This window comes from Martes martes (genome assembly GCF_963455335.1).
Source record: "Martes martes genome assembly, chromosome: 10".
Classification (NCBI taxonomy): domain Eukaryota; kingdom Metazoa; phylum Chordata; class Mammalia; order Carnivora; family Mustelidae; genus Martes; species Martes martes.
Window position 1 is genome coordinate 61,359,032 of NC_137898.1, and position 22,293 is coordinate 61,381,324.

The 22,293-nt window shown below is 37.4% G+C and overlaps 1 protein-coding gene across 1 annotated transcript in view; it reads left to right on the plus strand.

Annotated features, from left to right (window-relative positions):
• The window catches only part of UVRAG (UV radiation resistance associated), a 301,274-nt gene that overhangs the window by 71,683 nt on the left and 207,298 nt on the right, over positions 1 to 22,293 (plus strand). Inside the window, exon 6 of the mRNA XM_080817446.1 lies at positions 14,308 to 14,393. Within this exon, the coding sequence (XP_080673572.1) occupies positions 14,308 to 14,393 (86 nt within the window). The remainder of the gene's footprint in view (positions 1 to 14,307; positions 14,394 to 22,293) is intronic.

Genomic DNA, 22,293 nt, shown 5'->3' on the forward strand with positions numbered 1-22,293 from the left:
CAATTCTGCAACTTACCTCTGAGAGAGATCTTGGGCAAATTAAGTCGTCTCTGAGTTTTTCTCTTATATGTAGAACAGTTTCTACCTCATTGTTGGAGGATGAAAAGTGATAATGTACAGTATAAGCCTGGCACATGAGTAGAGTTCAATAATAAATGGAAACACTCACTGGGATCTAAACCCTATGATAAAAGAGATTACCTCTCTAATTCTGTTGCATTGACATTGTGTCGCTTGCAGCAGTACCTGGCATATAGTATAGCAGGTGCTCAAAAGAAGCTTGTTAATGAATGTAGGTGAATGCATGCTGTATTTGGGACTATCATAGCAATAATTGTGAATAAAAATCTTGAGGGGTTGGTATTATTTCTCTCTTCTACCCCACTTTAACCCTATTATTTTTAAAGATTTTATTTATTTATTCATTTGCAAGAGAGTGAGTGAGAGCATGAGTGGGATGGGGAGGGGCAGAGGAAGAGGGAGAAGCAGACTCCCCACTGAGCAGGGAGCCTGACCTGGGGGCTCCATCTAGCACCCTGGATAATGGTCTGACCTGAAGGCAGACCCTTATCAATTGAGCCACCCAGGTACCCCTCTGGAGTTTTATTTTTATGTAACTCATACTGCCTTAATAACTACCAAGTTTTTGACAAAGTACAAAAAGCATTAGCTTGGTAAGAATTTTTTTCTCAGACTAAAAGTTATAGCGGCAGTATCTTCAGAATCCAGTAGATGGCAGTGCATTCTCACTCTAATGAAAAAAAAAGAGCAGGAGTAGAATCTAGTAAAAAGGATCAAATCTTTTTGGAATGAAATTCTCAGGAGATTGAAATAGCAAGTTGGTGATTAATTTCACAAACACAGTCACACAACTTGACAATCTCATGTACATAGTCGAGCCTAGATTAAAGATTTAGGAACAATAGCAAGTTTCAGAGTCTGTTTTGAGAACTTATACAAATGAAAATTCCTTATTTTGTATTTTTCAAGGCATGATACTTTTGAAAAGTAGAAAATCTGATTTCTAATCCCAGTCAAGATATTTCCATTTAGTTAACTTTATAGAACTGAGAAATTAAAAAGATGGCTATTTCCTCTTACTAGTCAAATTAATGGACATAAAACTTGTTTTCAAAGCACGTCCTACACAGTACTCAAAGCTGGACGTTCAGCATAGGGATTAAATGTCCCAAGTAGCCTATGTTTTAACAATAGGGAAAGGAATATGGTATAATGTCCAGGTCTTTCTGTACATCATTAAGCAAAAGTTGGAAAGTCATAAAAATAGACCATTCCTCTACATACTCTATTCAGTTTTCCTTATGCCTCTTCCCACTCCATTATAAAATATAAAGACAATAAATCTTCAGGGGCTGTTTCTAATAGCTGCCTGGTTTGTCATAAAACATTTAGGTATCTGAGCTCTGTCTAAATCCAGGGTAAAACTTTGTTTCTGAATGATTTGAGCTGGTACGATAGTCTAGTGACTTACTTGTACCAGGTAGGGACCGAGCATTTGAAAGCTACCCTTGCCAGTTTTCACTTACTGAGTACCTACTCTGTGTTAGACACTATACTAGCTGTTTTACGTGGCTTTATTTAATCTCATGTAACAACTCCATGAGGTGGTTCATTATCTTCATTTTATAGGTAAAGTACCCTAGAAGAAAACCTGAAACTACTAACCCAAGATTATATAGCTGGGGAGTAGCAGAACCATGACTTAAAAGCAGGTCTCCTTTATTCAAAGGTGTTTTCTTTTAAACACTATGCTACATGCCATCTCTACATTTCTTCCCACTTCATATATCCTGTTCAAAGTACCAGGTCTCTGTGTTTACATTTAACCAGAGATCTCCACTGTGTGCATTGTGAGAATCCAGTGAGAAGGTACGTGGGAAAGGGCTTTGAATGGTATGAAGTGCGTTATTGTACAGACTGTGTGTATTTATTATTGTAGAGTGGGCACGCAATGCCCATGAGGCCATCAACCCACTGAAGTCTACAAAAGTTCCATGTATTAGTCACTGTATTTGGCTTCTCTTGAGTCTTTTTTTCTCTTTTCCCCCCTTTTCTCTTGGATCAAATTAACTTCTGACAGATGTTTGGAAAATCATCTTATCCTGTAATTCATATTTATAAATCCTGCTGCTGCAGTGTGGTCCCCATTCTCCCTCTTCGTTGCAGCCAGAAAATAATCTGGGAAAATGCCACGTTTCCTGTTACGAATTGGAGGATCTTGTCTTCTTAGCACAATTTTTTGAGCTTTTCTAAATCTTAATACTGGAAAATTCAAAGCCAGGCAGGGTTCTTTGTATAGATGTTTTAGATTCTTGAAAAGTAAACAGAAACAGAGCTCCAGACTTACCCTCGTTAGAGGATTCAGAGTTTAAAATTTTGAAAACTTGTTTTTACTCTTCTTTCTTGGATCTGTAGGGAGGGCATGCTTGGCCCTTGTGTCCCCCCACCCCACCCCATAGTTGGTTTTGGTTTAAATTGTTCTTCCAAGCTGGGAGTCCTTTCTTCTCTCTCTCTCTCTCTCTCTTCCCGCCCCGTTCACTAACGCTCGTTAGCGTGATGCCAGTCCTGCCTTCTCTTCGCCTCTCACATGTATAGGAATTTGTGTGCGTGCCTTCTCTCCTCTTGGGCATAAGCTCCTTTCCACTGAAGTTGTGTCTTACTTTTGTGAGTGTCAAGATTTAGCATGGACTTTGCTTAGTTCATATTTTTCCATGAGTGAACTCAGTCTGTTTGGATCACACGGTTCCTGTCTCTATCTGAAAGATACTTTCAGGTTACGGGACAGGCACAGCTTCTGTCCTCTTGTCAGGGAGTAGCACTGATAGCATTTAAGTCCACTTCATACTTGCACTGTGCGACTCTGATTGTAATGCTTTCTTGAGGGTCATTTAAAACACTAAAATATGGGGGCCCCTGGGTGGCTCAGTGGATTAAAGCCTCTGCCTTCGGCTCAGGTCACGATCCCAGGATCCTGGGATCGAGCCCCACATGGGGCTCTCTGCTCAGCGGGGAGCCTGCTTCTCCCTCTCTCTCTGCCTGCCTCTCTGCCTACTTGTCATCTCTGTCTGTCAAATAAATAAATAAAATTTTAAAAAAAACACTAAAATATGAACAAGGATTTCTTTACCGTATTGAATTTAAAAGAAGGAGTTGATTTTGGTTTCAGGATCTGTATACTTTTGCTTAACAGTACTATTCTTATTTCTCAATGCTTCTCACTATTTTGAGGGAGAGGAGAACTTCCTCTGTGGTCTCAAACCTTACACCAAATCTGGGGGAATACATATATTCAGTTCTGGTTCAGTGTCTCAGAAGAGGTCTTGCCTTTCCTCCTGAAAAGCCTAGTTTCTGGGCTTCCTCAGAGGCAGAAGGTATCCGAGATTTGAAGATACTTGACAGAGATTCTTGACTTTTTTTTTCAGTTTAAACTTGGCTGGCAACTAAAAGTGTGTTAAGGTCCAAATGAACATATACACATAGGAACACAGGCTGTCTATTGATTCATCAGGTAGCTATTTTAAGAGACGTTGTACAAATAAATACTGTATTTAAAAATGGATACTGATTGCATCTGAAAATACGATCAAGTAGTAGAGAGCCATTGTTTTTCCCCTTGCCAATCATAATTTCTTATTCTAGCTAAGTAAGTAGAAAAAAGACTACTTGCAAAGCTCACTTAATAGTTTTATGAATAACATCTAGAATGTATCAGTACTGCTGAGGAAAGCTTTCGGTGGAGCCTTTAAGCTGTTGTCATCAGGTTTCCACCTGGACCTTTTGTCTTCTCATGAACATGTTATATTTGCATTCAGATCCCTCCCAAGTCTACATCTCTGGTCTCTGTTTCCATGTATCCAGACTGCATTAAATTGCTTGGATGTTTCAAACACACACACACTTTACATGACCCAAACTGAGCTCAGGTTCCCTCCCCATCTTGAAAAACTTCTTCCTGTTGTATTCCTTAGTTTAGTGAATGGTACTACTATCCATGTATTGTCACAAGTCCGAAAGTCAGAACAGGGGAGTCAGCTTGGACCCCTCCCTCTTTTTTGAATGACTACTTGATGATGTCTGCTAATTATCTACTTCTTTCCTGCTTTTTGGAGTATATAGCCAGATTTATCTTTCCAAATGCTGGTCATCTCCCTCTTTTATTTGAATCATTTCAGAGTAATTACTGGCTTATAAGGTCTTACTGTGTGATCTGGTTCCTGATTTCTAAGCACCCCACCCATAGCTTAGATCTCCTTTCTGTAGAAAGGCTTTCTGTGACATACCCCTAACTCTGGTTTGGATACCCCTCTTACATGCTCCATGGCACCTTCATTTTCCTCATCACTGACACTTATCTGATTGTATTCTGACTGTCCATTTGCTCATCTCTCTGTAGACTGTAAGCTACATAAGGGCAGGGACAGGGTCTATCTGCCTTCATTACTAATTTATTCCTGGTGCTTAACACTGTGCCTGGCATATAGTAGTAATACAATGCATACTTGTTGAATGAGTGAGTAAAGCTTCTGTAGCAGCAGATCATTAAGCATTCTAATGGGATACATAATGGGATAGCTGGTTATCATCTGGATGGCTTGTTACTCAAAATTCTAGTTCTCTAGGATTAAATAGTTTCTGGCCATTTCTGCATCGAAACCTGTCATTTGCAGATTATTGTACTTTAAATGGAACTCTTCATTTTTCTCTCCAGGCTTTATTTCCTTTCCATTTTCCCACATCTTTCTTAACTATTTTCCCATTTATTTGGGCCCCAAGTATTGCAGTTAGATTTGATTGAGTTCTTTCTTTTATCTACTCTATATAGTCGGCCACTAGCCTCTTTTGAGACCTTTGAAATAATTCCTATCTGTGGCAACTTTTCCATCTCTGTTGCCATGCATGATCCAAGCTCAGACTGGCACCCCCGGAAGGATAGATTACTGTTGTAGTTTTCTGGTGGGCTTATGGACTCTAGTCTCTTTGTATCCACTCTGTCTTATTCATTACTGCCTGATTCATCTTCCTAAGACAGACTTTCATTTTTTATTCCTTTGCTTAAAAGCTTTATTGAGTGACTTCTCATTTTCTGCTAGTTGTGTCTGAATTTCTGACGTGCTTTCCTTCTCTCCATCAGCCTAAATTCAGTCAGTGATATGTACAGTAAGTACTTGTAGTTCTAGCTGTGCTTTTATCTTTTCTCTCTCTTTTAGTGTTTGAGCTCTTATTATTATCTCTAGTATGTGTGGATTTTTAGCATAGCCTGCTAACTGGTGTTGGACATTCTGCCTTCTCTAATGCATCATATTTGTCATTACTGGGGTAACTTTCCTTAAACACACCTCTGATCATTATGCTATATTGTCAGAAACCTTTCATGACTCCTTATTGCCTAGAGAGCTAAAAAGATCCACTTTTTAGCATGCCATTCAAGGCTTTCTCTACTCTGGCCCTCCCAACCGACTTACTCAACCCTGTTTCCCACTGTTTTCCTCTCCAGGGTTCCAAGTAATTTCCATGTCATTGAAGCTGAACAAATTGGACCACGACTTAATTTTCTCGGAATGCAACTTGTGTTTTCCCACTGTCATGCTTTGGCTAAAGGTGTTCAGACTGTGTGGGACTTTCCTTCACTGCCATTCAGCTTTTGAATACTTCTTAATCTGTTTCAATTACTGCCACCCCTGCAGCCTTTGATGTTCCTCCTCCTACTAGATGGAATCTTTACTACATCAGAACTCCTGTAGCTATTTCCTTTTTAACCTATCCTATGGCACCATTACAGTTTTTACTTCACTTGGAAATGTAACTGGGTTATATACATCATAGTGTCCTGGGTTGTATACTTTCATAAGGATGGTAGCATGTGCTTGACACCCTGTGTGTATTAGGCATTCAATAAACACTGAAATAAATAAGTATATGTATTATACTCTTTGCTTCATCATCAGTTATCCTGTCAACTGGATTATTTTAGTGTAACTTAGAATTCTAGTGAACTTAAGGACGGTCTTGTGACTATTGTAGCAGCCCAAAACTCTCAAAAATGTACCATAATATAGTTTAAAAGGTGACTTTATCCAATGGTCTACTACAGGAGTAAGCAAACTATAGTCTAGCACATGGTTTTGTATGGCCCAACAGCTAAGAATGTTTTTACATTTGTGAAGAATTTGAAGGAGAAAACAAAGAATATGCCACAGAGATGACATGCAGCTTACAAAGCCTGAAACATTTACTATCTGGCCATTGACAAAGTTTGTTGATCATTGATCTAGAAATGATCACCTGGTCATCTGCCTGAAATTACTCCTGCTCACTGGGTATGTGACATTAATCATCTGTTTTTTTGAACAATGTAGTAGGCACTCACCCAGACTGGTGCCTGTCCCTTTCTTGAAAAAGCATTGTTAGGCCTGGCTTCAGAAGAATTTTGAGTGACATGTAAATCTCCTCTGGGCTCTTTGGCACTTGGCAGTATCTCGCACAGATAACCAGATACAAACGAGCCATTTCTTTCCATTATAATTCTTCATCAGAGGTCTGTCAGGATCACACATGTGGTGAAGTTAGATGTCATTCAGAACAAAGCTCTTAGCATATTTTAAGAATGTTAATTGCTAAGTGGTGGCTGAGGCAGAAGGGTTTAATAATGTTCTTAAGTTGCCTTAAATGTACATGGACCCAGAATTTTAGAATTGGAAAGGTCTCAGAGATCAAGTATAGCATGGTCATTAAGAAAATGGGCTGTGGAGCCAGACTGCATGGCTCTTCTACTTAATCCTCCTTGCGTCTCAGTTTCCTCACCTTTAAAGTGGGGATAATAATAGTCCCTGTTTCACAGGGTTGTGTGAAAAATATGTTAACCCTTAGCATATGAAAATTTAAATTGTTAATATTGACTTGGAAAAGAACACTGCCTGGTATACTGTAAATGCTCATAAATGTTACTCTTATGTGTATTCTTGTCATTTTTTGAAAATTGTTTTTATTACTAGTAGTTTCATCTTATTTTATAGTTAAAGAAACTGAATTCTAGAGGAGAGTTAAATTGTTCTCCTCACTTTCATGACAGGCAGAGTGGATTAATACCAAGGATCCTGGCTTTCATTTGCATTCTTGCTATGATGTATTGCTTTTAGTTGTATGTTAGTGGGTATGGATGATTTTTCAATAGAAAAAAGTGTCTGTCCACATTCATTTAGGCTGATGTTTTTGAGGTGCATCCGTGTGTAGCACGTGTTAATACTTCTTTCCTTTCTATGGCTAAGAAATACCCATTGTCTTGATATCATTTTGTTTAATGGTTAATCCATTGATGGATATTGGGGTCGTTTCTACCTTTTGGCTACTGTGAATAGTGTTGGTATGAGGATCTGTATACAAGTATCTGTTTGAGGGCCTGTTTTCATTTCCTTTAGGTATATGCCTAGGAATGGATTGGCTAGGTCATATGGTAATTCTGTGTTTGACTTTTTGAGGAATTGCCAAGCTTTTTTTTTTTTAAACGGTGCCCGTTGTTTTACATTTCCAGTGGCATTATAGGAGGGTTCTAATTTCTCTACATCCTTGCCAATACTTACTTTCTGTGGATTTTTTTTAAAATTTTGGGGTGCCTGGCTTTCTCAGTCAGTAGAACATGTGACTCTTGATCTTGGGGTGCAATGCCCACTTTGGGCGTAGAGATTAATTAAAATTTTTAAGAAATTTTGCTTGTTTATTCGTTGGTTTATTTGTTTTTGCTTATTTTAGTGGGTATGAATTAGTATCTTATTGTGGTTTTGATTCACCTTTTTTTTTTTTTAAAGATTTTATTTATTTATCTGACAGAGAGAGAGATCACAAGTAGGTAGAGAGGCAGGCCGAGAGAGAGAGGAAAGCAGGCTCCCTACTGAGCAGAGAATCTGATGCGGGGCTCGATTCCAAGACTCTGAGATCATGACCTGAGCTGAAGGCAGAGTCTTAACCCACTGAGCCACCCAGGCGCCCCGATTCACCTTTTTCTAATGACTAATAATGTTGGGCATCTTTTTATGTGATTGTGGCTATTTGTGTATCTTTTTTTGGAGAAGTGTCTCTGAGTCCTTTGCCCATTTTTTAAGTGGATTGTTTGTCATTTTATTGTTGAGTTGTTAGAGTTCTTTATATATTTTAGATGTGAAACCTTTATCAGCTATATGATTTGCAAATACATTCTCCCATTTTGTGGATTGTTTTTTCACTTTCTTATAGTATCCTTTGATGCACAAAGTTTTTAATTTTGATGAAGTCAAGTTTATTATTGTATTTGTTACTCATGCTTTTGGTGTCATACCTAAGAAGCCATTGGCAAATCTGAGGTTATATGGGTGCACCCCCGTGCTTTCTTCAAATAGTTTTATAGTTTTAGCTCTTACAGTTAGGCCTTTGGTCTATTTTGAGGTAATTTTTATATATGGTGTTAGGGATGGATCCAAGTCATTCTTTTTGCCTATGGCTATCTAGTTGTTTCAGCATCATTTGTTGACAAGACTATTATTTTTCTAGTGAGTAGTCTTGGTACCTTTGTCTAAAATCAGTTGATCACAGGTGTGTGAGTTTATTTGTAGATTACCAGTTCTGTTCCATTGATCTGTGGATCTACCTTCATGCCAGTACCACCCTACACTGTTGCTTCGTACTGTGTCTTTGAAATTGGGAAGTGTGAGGTCTTTCTAACTGGTGTATTATATGGATTTTCATTTATTGAACCACCCTTATATACCTTAGATAAATCCCACTGTTCCTAGTATATAATCCTTTTTTAAAAAATTACTTTTAAATTGTGGTGGGATATACATAATAACAAAATTTACCATCTTAACCATTTTAAGTGTACAGTTTCGTGGCATTCAGTATGTTCACATTGCTGTGCAGCCATCACCACCATCTGTCTCCAGAACTTTTTTTTATTTTGTAAAACTGAAAAACTACCCATTAAACACTAATCCCTGTATTCCCCTCCCCCAAGCCCCTGGCACTTGCCCTCCTACTTTCTCTTTCTACAGATTTTCTACTCTAGGTATATTATGTGAATGGAATCATACAGTATGCACACTGTATGTGCCTTGGAGTGAATTGGCTGGATCATATGCTAATTCTGTGTTTGACTGTATGAGGAACTTTTTTTTTTTTTTTAAATAGTGGCCAACTTAAAATAAGTCAGATACACTGACTTATTTTACTTAAAGCATAAATCACCTCAAGGGTCATCTGTATTATAGCAGAATTGCGTTTCCTTTTTAAGGCTAAATGATATTTCAGTGTTTGAATAAAGCATGTTTTGTCTGTTCATCTGTTGGTAGACACTGAGTTGCTTCTGCCCCTTGACTGTTGTGAATAATGCTCCTCTGAACCTGGATGTCAAATGTCTTTCTGAGTCTTTGCTTTCAGTTCTTTTGGGTCTATACCTAGAAGTGGAATTTTTGGCCAGTGGTTTACATTTTTTAATATGTGGCTGGATTAGCTTTGCTAGCATTTTGTTGAGGACTTTTGCATATATATATTCATAAGGGATATTGGTCTGTAATTTTCATGTGATGTTACTGTTTGGCTTTGGGTAATGTTGGTATCATAGAATGAGGTAAGAAGGATTTCCTCCTCTTTCCTTTTTTTTGAGAAGACTTTGAGAAGGATTGGTGCTCTTTCTTCTTTAAATGGTTGGTAGAATTCACCAAATCATATGGTTCTGGGCTTTTCTTTGTTGGGAGTTTTATGATTACTTATTTCAGCTTCTTGTGCTATGACTTTATTAAATTAACATTTATAAGATGGAGCACAGAATACTGGTTGGTGAGCCATGGTTAGACAATAGACCACAAGAGAAATTGAAATAGAAAAGTTTTTTACTTACAGGTCCTAGAGGAATTATAAGGGCATGCATTTAAGGGACCCCAGAGGGAGATCAAGGCAATTGTAGAGAGAGGTAGGACCTGGAGTACAGTGCCTTTATTAGGTCTGTGGGTGGAGTGCTTTGGAGATTCTGGGCTATAGGTAGATTTATCAGTTCAAAACAAAAGAGTAGGGTTATGGTAAGCTCCACCAGGGCTTTTATCTAAGGGTGCTTAACACATCATACAGGCACTGGGAACCAGGAGAGACCATTGATCACAAGTCCCATCATGAGTTCTTGTAAACAGACTTACAGTGCTTGTGTCTCTCTGGCGTCCTGTTTAGGACATGTGCTTCCCTGAGAGCTCTAGGTAGTTTATGGTCCTTGCAGGCCCCTTGTCCAAACAAAATGGATGCTGAGGCTGCGGTATCAGGGAGTAGTTTAGCTAAGTAATGACTTGATTTGTCTCAACAACTTCTTGTAGGTATGTTCAAATTTTCGATTTCTTCTTGAGTCATTTTGGGGAGTTTTTGTGTTTCCAGGAATTTCTGTTTTATCTAGATTATCTGATTTATTGGCACACAACTGTTTATAACACTACAAATGTTTTATAACACTTTTTATTTCTGTAAGGTTAGTAGTAATGTTCCCATTTTTATTCCTGATTTTAGTGACTTGTGTCTTCTCTCACTTTTTTTCTTAGTCTAAGCTTGAGTTGTTGATCTTTTTGAAGAACTAACTTTTGGTTTGTTGATTTTCTCTATTGTTTTTGTATTCTTTATTTCCTGAATCTCAGTTCTAATATTTATTAATTGTTCCCTTATTTTGGGCTTAGTTTGTTCTTTTTCTAGTTCCTAAAGGTGGATGTTTAAGTTATTAATTTGAACTCTTTATTACTTCTTTTTTTAATGTAGATGCTTATAGCTGTAAATTTCCATTAGCACTTTTTCACTATATCACATATTTTTTAATATGTTTTACTTTCATTTTTTAAATAAAGATGTTATTTATTCATTTGTCAGAAAGAGTGAGAGAGAAAGAGCACAAGCAGGGGGAGGGGCAGGCATGGGGAGAAGCAGGCTCCCGACTGAGCAAGGAGCCCAATGTGGGGCTCAATCCAAGAACTCTGGGATCATGACCTGAGCCATGACCTGAGCAGACACTTAACTGACTGAGCCACCCAGGCGTCCCTGTACTTTCATTTTTATTCACCTCAAAGTATTTAATTTTCCTTGTGATTTGTTCTTTGACTCGCTGCTTGTTTAAGAGTGTGTTGTTCACTTTGTAGTTTGTGGATTTTCCAGATTTCCTTCTGTTACTGATTTCTAGTTTCATTCCATTACAGTCAAATAAGATACTTTGTATGATTTCAACTTTTAATAATTTATTGAGACTTGTTTTGCGGTTGAACATATGGTCCAGCTTGGAGGATGTTCCATATGCACTGAGAAGAATGTATATATGGTTGTGTTAGGTGGAACATTCTATATACGTCTAGTAGGTCTAGTTGATTTATATTATTATTCATATCTTATATTCCTTGTTTATCTTTTATATGGTGCTTTCTTTTCTTTTATCTGTGCTTTCCATTGTTAGGTGGGAGTTGACATCTCTAGCTATTTCCCACTTTAGTTTTATCAGTTTTTTAAAAAAAATTTTATTTATTTAGTTGACAGAGATCACAAGTAGGCAGAGAGACAGGCAGAGAAAAAGGGGAGGAAGAAGGCTCCCTGCTGAGCAGAGAGCCTGAGGTGGGGCTCCATCCCAGGACCCTGAGATCATGACCTGAAGCCAAAGGCAGAGGCTTAACCCACTGAGCTACCCAGGTGCCCCAGTTTTATCAGTTTTTGATTCATGTATTTTATTACATGTCATTAGGTGCATATATGTTTATAGCCCTTTATATTATACAACATCCTTCTTTGTCTCTTGTAACATTTTTTGTCTTAAAGTCTATTTGTCTGTTATTAGTATAGCCACTCCAGCTCTCTTTTGGTTGCTGCTTACATGGAATATCTTTCTGTCCTTTCAATTTCAGCTTATTTGTGTTTTTGTTTCTAAAGCACAACTCTTGTAGATAGCATTAAAATGAAATCTGTATAGCTGATCTCTGCCTTTTAATTGAAGTGTTTAACCCATTTACACTTAATTAATTACAGAGACAGAAGGACTTGTGCTATTTTTTTGTTTGTTTCTTATATCTTTTTTGTTTCTTTATTCCTCCATTACTACCTTCTTTTGTGCTATATGTTTTCTCATGTGATATTTTGATTTCTTTGTCATTTCTCATACATACATTACAATGTATCTTTTAGTTAATTCTTAGTGGTTGCCCTCAGGATTACAATCAGCATCTTAATTTATAATCATACAGTTTAAATTAATACCAACTTAATTTTAATATTATACAAAAACTATTCTTCTGTATAGCTTTGTACCCCTATCTCTGTGTTATTGTCACATTATATCTTTATAATTGTGTGCTTGTCAAGATAGATTTATGATTATATTATGTATTTTTCTAATTGATTGTTTTTTTTTTTTTTTTTAAAGACTTTATTTATTAGAGAGAGAGAGAGAGCACGCACAGGCAGACAGAGTGGCAGGCAGAGGCAGAGGGTGAAGCAGGCTCCTTGCCGAGCAAGGGGCCCGATGTGGGACTCGATCCCAGGACGCTGGGATCATGACCTGAGCTGAAGGCAGCTGCTTAACCAACTGAGCCACCCAGGCGTCCCTGATTGTTTTTTTTTTAAAGATTTTATTTATTTATTTGACAGACAGATCACAAGTAGGCAGAGAGGCAGGCAGAGAGAGAGAAGGGAGGAAGCAGGCTCCCTGCTGAGCAGAGAGCCTGATGCGGGGCTCGATTCCAGGACACTGGGATCATGACCTGAGCTGAAGGCAGAGGCTTTAACCCACTGAGCCACCCAGGCGCCCCTAATTGATTGATTTTTAAACGTTAATCCAATATTGTATTCTTAGACTAAATTTGGGCAATAATGATGTGTTACTGTTTTATCTTTATAATGTATTACTAGTTCAGTTTACTAATGTTTTGCTAAGGATTGCTTTATCTGTGTTCATGAGGGATATTGGTGTGTGTGTGTGTGATATCTTTGTCAAGTTTTAACATCAGTAATGTTGATCTTACAAGCTGGAAATTGTTCTCTTTTCCTCTATTTTATTTTATTTTATTTTATTTTATTTTATTTTTGTGTTAAATTGATGTTATTTCTTAAATGTTTGATAGAATTTATCAGTGAAACCATCTGGACCTACACTGTTTTGTGGGAAGCTTTTCAATTATTTATTCACTTAAATAGATATAGGATTATTCAGACATTTTATTTCAATTTTGGCATGTTGGATTTTTTCAAGGAGGGTGTCTGATGCATCTAAACTGTCAAATATGTTACTATAAAGTTGTTCATATTCTCCTAATAACCTTTTAATGTCTGTGGCAATGTAATTTATAAAAAATGCTTGTATTAGTATGGTAGCAAACGTTTATATGGTACTTATTTCATACTTTTCACTTTATAAATAATAACTCTTTTAATTCCCACAGCGATTGGTGAGGTAGATAATGTTATCGTCTCTGTGTTCTAGATGAAAAAACAAACCAGAATTAAACTAAGAGAGTTAAGGTGCCTTGCTCAAGATCACAGAGCTGGTCTATTAAGGGCTTAAATTATAATCCACGTGGTCTGAGTCTAGAATCCTTTTTTCTTGACTACTGTTTACTTTGCATTTCTTAAATGACAGATACCTGTTCTTTTCTTCTTATGGAATTTTGCTGTTTTCTTTCTGGTGCTCCTACCACCTTTATTTCACTGGTAGAAATGTTTACTTCTGGTATTATTAATTAGAACTTGGAATGCCTTTCCCCATAAAAACATTATATATGATGGATATACATGCTTGAAATATTGTCTTTTTTAAAGAACTTATTTATTTATTAGACAAAAGGAGAGAGCAAGTGGTGGGGGGCAGAGGGAGAGAGAGAATCTCAGTCAGACAACCTGCTGAGTGAAGAGCTTGATGTGGTGCTCGATCTCAGGACCCTGAGATCATGGCCTGAGCCAAAATCAAGAGTTGGACACTTAACTGACTGAGCCACCCAGGTGCCCCTTGAAATATTATTTTTAATACTCATCTTCAGTCACATCATATGTTAAAAAGTCTTCTGGGGCTTCCCCGGGAAGTTCACTACAATTTATAATGTAAAACATGGTTTCTCTGTGAAATACTAGAAGATACTTATTTTAAATACACTTACTTAAAAGGTTAAACTTCAGTTATATGGAAATTTTACTTTTTGGAATCCCTTAATGATTTAAATTTACTGAGGCTAAATCATTAATTTTCAGAAGACAAATAGTAAGATTAATTTGTACACATTTTGTTTTACTTTCATTAATTTGTCAATTAATGTCTTTCAGGGTTATTCAAATGCTCAGAAGAATATTCTTCTTCAGGTGGATCAGAACTGTGTTCGCAATTCTTATGATGTCTTCTCTTTGCTGCGGTAAGAAACTTCCTAGACCTCCTGCATTTTCTAAAGAATCTTCCTCATTTTGAGTTTGTGACATTTCTGTGTGAGAAAATGTATGGGAGCTTTAGAAGCTGTTATTCAGGCTTAACATTTTTTAGTGAGAGCTTCATAAATTTTGTAGCTACAGTGATTTAACTTTATCTCTTTCACAAAGCCTTTGGAACACCATTTCCTTTCTCTGGACAGTGGGAGAGAATGATTGGAAGCCAATGATCTTAAAACAGGGACATGAGCTGTTTCTGGTTTTCTGTACTGTAAAGAGCAGCAACCAGAGGTACAAAATTTAGGCTTATCAAAATCTTAACAACTACGGTATTACTAGAAAAGCCCTCCAATAGCCCCAGACATGGCTTAGAGTTCTGACCTGCTGTTCATCTTAAAAGAATCATGTTTGGCAAGGCAAAGGAGCTTTGCATGAATCTCATGCTCAGAGGCTTAACTAACTGCCTGAACTCTGTATTTTCATAATGTCTGGGCTTAATTTTGAAACATTTCTAAATTTGTTTTTAATTTTCGATGTGGTAGATCATCAAGGACATTTTCCCAGGAGACAGGCAACCAAAATAAATGCAATTCAAAATAAAGGTAACAGTGACACTCAGCCTGTGTTCACCCTACTCAGACAGATGGTTCATTGAAATTTGATTTTGGCAGTATTTTTCTAATGTTTACATAACACATCATAAATTTCAGACCTTTAGACAACTTCAGTATATCTACTAGAGGAAGAGTCCAGAAGGATGGTTGGACTCTTGTCCAATTGGATGATTGTTTATTTTATAAACATTACGAAATGGACCTTTTCTTTGCAAATCTTGAATCTTCTTATACTTGATGATAAAGTTTGGTCACATGACCTGTGTAAATTGCTCTTAAGAGAAAATCATTTCAACTAAAGTAACCACAGACATTTGATGACTTTTGATTCTTATCTGAGCCGTACTTTCACTTTGACTTTTTAGGATATGTAAGAGAACGCACAGGACTTAGTAATTGGATGGTGGAGAGAGAAAGCAGGAGGTGTCAAAATATATAACTCGTATTTTTGAGTCTATTCAGTTTGAGACTACATTGAGTTTTAAATATTGCAAAGAGGACATGTACAGAAATAGTTTGAAATGTGAGTAAACCACTAATATTTCTTGACCTGTTTTCCTCATGAAATGAGGGTATGAATTTCACTATTTTAAAGATACTGTCCGAGTGTGAGATGATGTGATCTTACTAGAGAAATCAGTAGAATCAAAAGAAAAGGAAATAGGAAGTCAGTGAAAAGAGGAGAACTGGGGAAAAATTGCATCATAGACTCTAAAGGAATAGAGATTCAAGCAGTGTTGAGTGCTCTGTGATGAGACAGGAATATAAGGACTGAAGAAGTGCTGTAGAATCTTGGGAAATAATGTGGTATAATAGAGAATGCTTTGGTTAACTTGACCCTGACTTCAGTTGTCCCTGGTTTATCAGAATTCATTTAACGTTTCTGATTCTTCCAAAAGGTAGAGGCAGTAATATTTTAAGTTTGTGTAACTTACGAGCATTTCCATATTTGCTGTCTTACACTCTTTGAAGTTTTTTGTGTTTAGACATGAGGGATCAGCCTTTGTCTTCAGTGTAGAAGCTGAGGCCAAGAGGCGTTACGGGATTTATCTTGAGAGCACACAGCGAGTAAGAGCCAGACTAGAGGTTGGTGTGAAGTTTTCCCGGAAGCAGGTTTTGCAGGTCCTTTTCAGAGTCTCAATTACCTTCCTAGATTGGTGGTTACAAGGTAGTTATAAGGTACACATAGCATAATGACAGAGAAGATTTTCTGAAAATCACAGAACCCTTCATAAATGCAAAATCATTGGGGGAATTTGGTAGTTAGTGCTCAGTTATTTAACATTGATTCTTGAAATGATATGTCTCTTGGGGGTCTCATTTCTAGGGTGCTTTCCAGATTCCTCAGGTGTGTTAGCAGTTTGATTTGCCTTATTTATTAGCAGTGGCCTTATCATTAGCATTGTGTGTATCATTTATAGCTGGTAACATAGATGTACTCTTTTGAACCAGATCAAGTATCCATTTACCAACCAATTTACCAGAGCCCAGAGAATTACTCTGGAACTAGAAACTTGATACTGTGTAGTCATCAACATTAATGAGTAACATGGAACTTCCTTTGATAATTCTCTTAGACATTAGTAAGGAGTAACCACCATCTATCTGTTTGCTAAATCAAAAGCTCTTCTTATCTCACAGTTCTTGGCATGGTTTATGCTTGCTGGTAAACTTAATTTTGTGCTGATCAATTCATTCATTTTCCCTTCTTTAATTCAGGTAACATTGTACCTAGATGGGAGTAATTTTTAAAAATATACCTTCTCTTTCCTTGATGCTTTTTTTGGTGTGTGAAATTGTTACTTGATCTGTAATTTTATATGAAAACACAGAGTCTGAATTCTTTAATATCACTTAACTTCACAGAATTCTCAGTGCCATTTGGAATCAGGACTAGAATCCTAGTCTCTTGAGTCTGTTTTTTTGAAAGTATATTCTAGTTAGTAATTTTCACTGTGTTATTGTGCCACTAGGATGCATTATTTCCTTCCACTTTTTATAATGTGAATGTTACAGAAAAAATAAGAAGTCTTGACTGGGGCAGGGATTTTGCAACACCCACGACCCGAGCCTTAGAACCCCTTCAGGAGGATGTGTTGTATACCGTTTTTAAGAATACAGTGACCTGAGGTTTTATTCAGATTTTTCTGCCGGTAGTTAAAAGAATGTAGGCTGATTTCAGTTTTACCAAAATAATAGTAGGTCTTTCCAAATTTACATTCAGTGTGTGCAGTGGTAATTACATTTTGCTTCTTTAACCCTTGGAAATTCCTGGATTAAGGGTTAGTTTTCATGTAAGCAGACATTTAATTAGGAGCCACTTTACTCCTTACATTTTGACTCATTACCCTTGAGTTAGGATGCTCACCACAAGGTGTCAATGTTGCTCTGTAACTGGCACTTGAAATTTCATTTATTTTATGGTTTTAAAGTGAGAAAAGTTGGGTTATAAATTACAAGTGGGAATTTATTTTTAGAAGTTAACTTTTTTTTTTCTCTTTCATTCCTTCTAGGTTAAGGAGTTTCAAGGCTCATTAGATAACTTTCTCCTTTTGGTTTTGATGATTTTATTTAATCCTATTGGTGATACAGAGTTATTGAAAGCTTAGAAAGAGAAGGAGTGACATGGTCGGGTGTGCAATTTAGATTTCTAACTGTGGGGACTGTGTGGAATCAGTGGGATGGAGCTGGAAGCAGGAGACATCTGTAATCCTGTCTGTTCTCTGAGATTGAAAGATTACTTTTGATTTTTAAAAGGTCATTTTTTCCCCTTTCATACTTCTTCAAAAAGGTAGCTCTGCTACAGTGAGATTAAGTGAGAATAATTCAGGTTTTCTTCTAGGGCAGTTTTTATTGCCCCTTCCCCCTTCTTGACATGTCCTACTTTTGCCACATTGAAGAAGTGGAAATATGGTGGAGAATCATGGGCCCTCCACCTGGGTTCCAGTCCTAACGCTGTCATATCATATGCCCATAACTGGATGTAAGACTTCATGGCTCAAACTACTTTTGTAAAATGGCAATTATATTTATCTCAGAGGGGTGTTATGAGAAGTAAGGTAAAATATTTGAAGGATCCTAGGACAGCTACTGGCATATGGTAGACATTCAGTACATAATAGTTTTTGTTTGCTCCTTTCCCTCCCCCATCATAGAATTCATGTTTCTTTTTTTATGTTAGCATTAGTTTTTTCAATTTCCAGCTTAATTTCTCTTTCTTTTCTTGCCATTCTAGACTACCACCCCTGCTTTTAGCCTTACTTTTATTAATCCTGAACAATCATGATAAAATTATTTAATGGGTGTATGTCTTTTCTCCCTAATGACATTGAAAACTTCTTGAAGAAAGGGATTATTTCATATGACTATATTTTTTTCCTCTCTATCTTCCTGACAATTGATGGTTATATTGGAATTCCCGTGAATGCTGTTGTGATCCTGGAGCCGCACGTCCTGTGGACTGGATCCTACAACCCTTCTGCTTTACTCTTTCTCCCTGAGTACTCTCTTCCATTACCACAGCTTCACCCAACACAGCCACATGTTAGTAACTCTCAAACCTATATGTCTAGTTCCTTCCCTTCTTTTGGATTTCTGATCTGTATTTTCCAGTGACTGTTAGACATTAATACTTTCATGTTCTGTAGGAATCTCATCCCTAACATGTCCCGAGTTAGATTCGTTGGTGTTATTCTCCTCTTCCTTTTCTTTTCCCTGTATGTCTCATGTCCTATATGTCATCTTTTCAAGCACCCAAGTGAACATACCCTTCTTTGTTCTCATCTCTATTTTCTGGGACTATTTCTTGACCTCCTAACTAGTCTCCTTACTACCAGTTTTTCCTTCATGTAATTGATAGCTATTGTTTATTGAGCAATTACTTTGTGCCGGGAACTTTTTTTTACTGCTTTACATTAGTTTTTCTAATTTTCACAGCAACTGTTTCTATCCTATTTACAGATGAGGAAGTTGAGGCACAGAGTAGTTGAGCAGCTTAGACGAGATCTCACAAGTAGTTCCTCTTAGCCTGTATTCAGGTCCGGAAAGTCTGGCTCCTAAGCCTGTATTCTTAACCAGTATATTTTACTGCCTTCTGATCTTTTATATTGCTTTGGTACATTTTATCTGCTGCACTGCTGCCAGAGTAACCTTTAAAAAAATGTATCTGTTTTGTCATTTATTGGGCCTAGAGATCTTTGAGCCATCACATACAGGATGAAGCAAACCCTCTTAATGTGATAATCAAAGGACATTGTTCTGAACACTCTATAGGGACTAGTGTCCTTACTTTAAGTCCTCCTACCACTGCCTGTGCAATTAATAGCTAGTATTATATTGAGTACATACTGTGTTGTAATTAGCTATTCATTGTCTGATTTTCTGTCCTCTCAGCGCCCCCAAACTGAGGGCTCCTTTAGGCAAGAATCTTTTGTTTATTGGTCTCTGTAGTAATCCTGTCACAGTGCCTATCATATATATTAAACAGATAATAAATGGTCTTTTGATTTGATCAAACTGAACTAATCTTCAGGTTACAGAGGACTAGCATTTTGTTGTTCTAGTTAATTGGTTTGCATCTTGCAAAATGAGGGTCATAAAAAATTTCTAGGCTGTTACTTAAAAAGTGTTGAAAGTATAATCAGATCTGTGAACCTTCAGCTGCCTCTTTTCTTTCTGCCACTGCCCTCCACATAACATCTGGTGAGATTTCAAAACTTTGTGACTTTTAATCTTACTCCTTATGTGGATTTTTCTGGAAGAGCTTTATCTGGCTGTCTGGAGGTAAACTGTTCCCGCCTTCTCTGCTTTGATAGAAAATACTTTCTCCTTTAAAATTTCAATTTTAAAAGGGAAATGCTTTACATCAAATACATTATTCTCCAGATAATGTGTAGAAAACAGATGGGATGATATATATAAGGGCATAACCTCTGTCCATATAAATTTTGGATGTGATAATCAACTTTGGGTTGTAGAGAGAGTTTTTCCCTAACCTTGCCTGGTGAGCTCTCTGTGGTAGTTACGAGTATAGAAAATATGGCTAAAATGCAGCTGTAAGCAAAAGATGTCACAGAATTTATGTTCTAAAACTCATATCTTGCCATTCGTAGTGGCGACTAGGCTCTTACTTAGGGTCTCATGAAGGGGTGTGCTCATTTAAAAAAAATGCTTTCATAAGCGTGAGGGTGTGCGCATTAAAAAAATATATTTTATTTATTTATTTTAGGGAGAGAGAGCATGTTTTTGTGAGCGGGGAGCGGTGACAGGGGAATGGAGTTGCGAGGAGGGGAAGAGGGAATCTCAAGCAGGCTCTGTGCTGAGCACGGAGTCCGATCTGGGGCTGGATCTCATGACCCTGAGATCTTGACCTGAGGCAAAACCAAGGGTTGGGTGCCTAACTGACTAAGCCACCCAGTGACCCTCTGTGCTCGTTTTTTTTAATAAATTAGAAGGAGAATTAAGAGGATTACTGTTAAAGTAGACACAGTGACAACAAAGAGAAGTGAAAGCTTGTTGGTAGTTTGCTCTGTTTGTGATTTACTGTTTGATTCTGGAGCATAATTGGGTGGTAAATCATATTAGCTACTGTCTTACCTTTAAAGTCACTGTGTTTGGGCTTGTAAATAGCAGTGTCACTACTTCATGTAAAACGAGGGCGGAGAGAAATAGTCCAACTGTAAAGAGAGACAGGGTAAGTGAAAAAGCACAGCTAGATTCCCTCTTTGTGTAGGTGTCAGTCCTTCACCAGGCACATCTCCGTGGTGCAGTTTGTAACTGAAGTTAATAATGAGAAGTACTGGGCACCTGGGTGGCTCTGTGGGTTAAGCCTCTGCCTTCTGCTCAGGTCATAGTCTCAGGGACCTGGGATTGAGCCCCACATCAGGCTCCCTGTTCAGCGGGGAGCCTGCTTCCCTCCCCCCCCTCACCCCCCCGCCTGCCTCTTTGCCTCTTTGTGATCTCTCTCTCTCTCTGTCATATAAATAAATAAAAATCTTAAAAAAAAATAATGAAAAGTACCAAGTGAACCATGTTAGTTTTAGCTAATGCTATCTCTGTGTAACAAATGAGGAAACTGAGGCACAGAAAGGTGACATGACTTGCCCAGCACCACAGTACAAGTTGGTGTCAAAGCAGGTTTGAATAAAGGTCTTCTGGGCTTGGGGTATGTGCTTTTCTCCATTATGCCACGTTGATGCCAAATCATCAGTAGAATAAAAAGGTGTGATTATTTGAGCCTGGGTCAGAAAACAGGGGCACGTGTAAGTTTTAGAAAGGTTTTCACTCAAAATTTATAATGAAAAAGTTTTGGTATTTACTGTAAGTTTTGGTTAAACAAAGACAGTATTAATGTGTAAGAGCACATTTTATTCTTATTCATCATTCTCTCCCCACGTACACACAAATATGTATACATACACATAAATACACTTAAACATACATGTATTTAGAAAAATAGAATTATAACAAAATATGGAAGTTATTTTAGGTGCAGTTTAAAAAAATTTTTTTATTATGTTAGCCACTGTATAGTACACCATTAATTTTTGATGTAGTGTTCAAAGGTACAATTTTTCCCCCCATCTTTTTACATTTTAATTTTTCTTCTTCCTTAAGCCCTTCTCCCACACTACACTGTCAAAAAAGCACAAACCACAGCTTGAATGTTTGTCATCCCTCTTCCCCTCATCCATATGTTAAACTCCAATCCCCAGTGTGATGGCATATTTGGAGGTGGGGCTGTGGGGTCTGTGCTCAGAATGGGGATTAGTGTCCTTATAAAAGAGGCCCTAGGGAAATCCCTGCTGCTTCACCTCCTGAGGTTATAGTGAAAAGACTGTCTGTGAACCAGGAAGCAGGCTCTCACCGGACACCAACCAAGCTGGTACCTTGATATTGGACTTCCCAGCCTCTAGAACTGTAAGAAATGCATTTCTGTTTATGACCCACCCAGTCCATAGTATTTTGTTATAGCAGCCTGAACTAAGATAGCTCCCAAACACAAAACACATGTCCACATGATCCATAGTCACTAATTCACCCATGTTAACAATTTAATGTGTATCTGTCTCTATTTTTTTCCCATGGTCTTTATGTATATGTCATAGATTTTAGTATAGACACATAAACATATATATGTATGTGTGTTAGGAGGTTTAATTGCTGTTTTACAAAATTGGAGTGGATATTATATATCTGACTCTACATACTATTTTTCTTTTCTTTTTTTAAGTTTATTGTATACTATATGGTATTTTATTACATCAGTTCTTTGGCT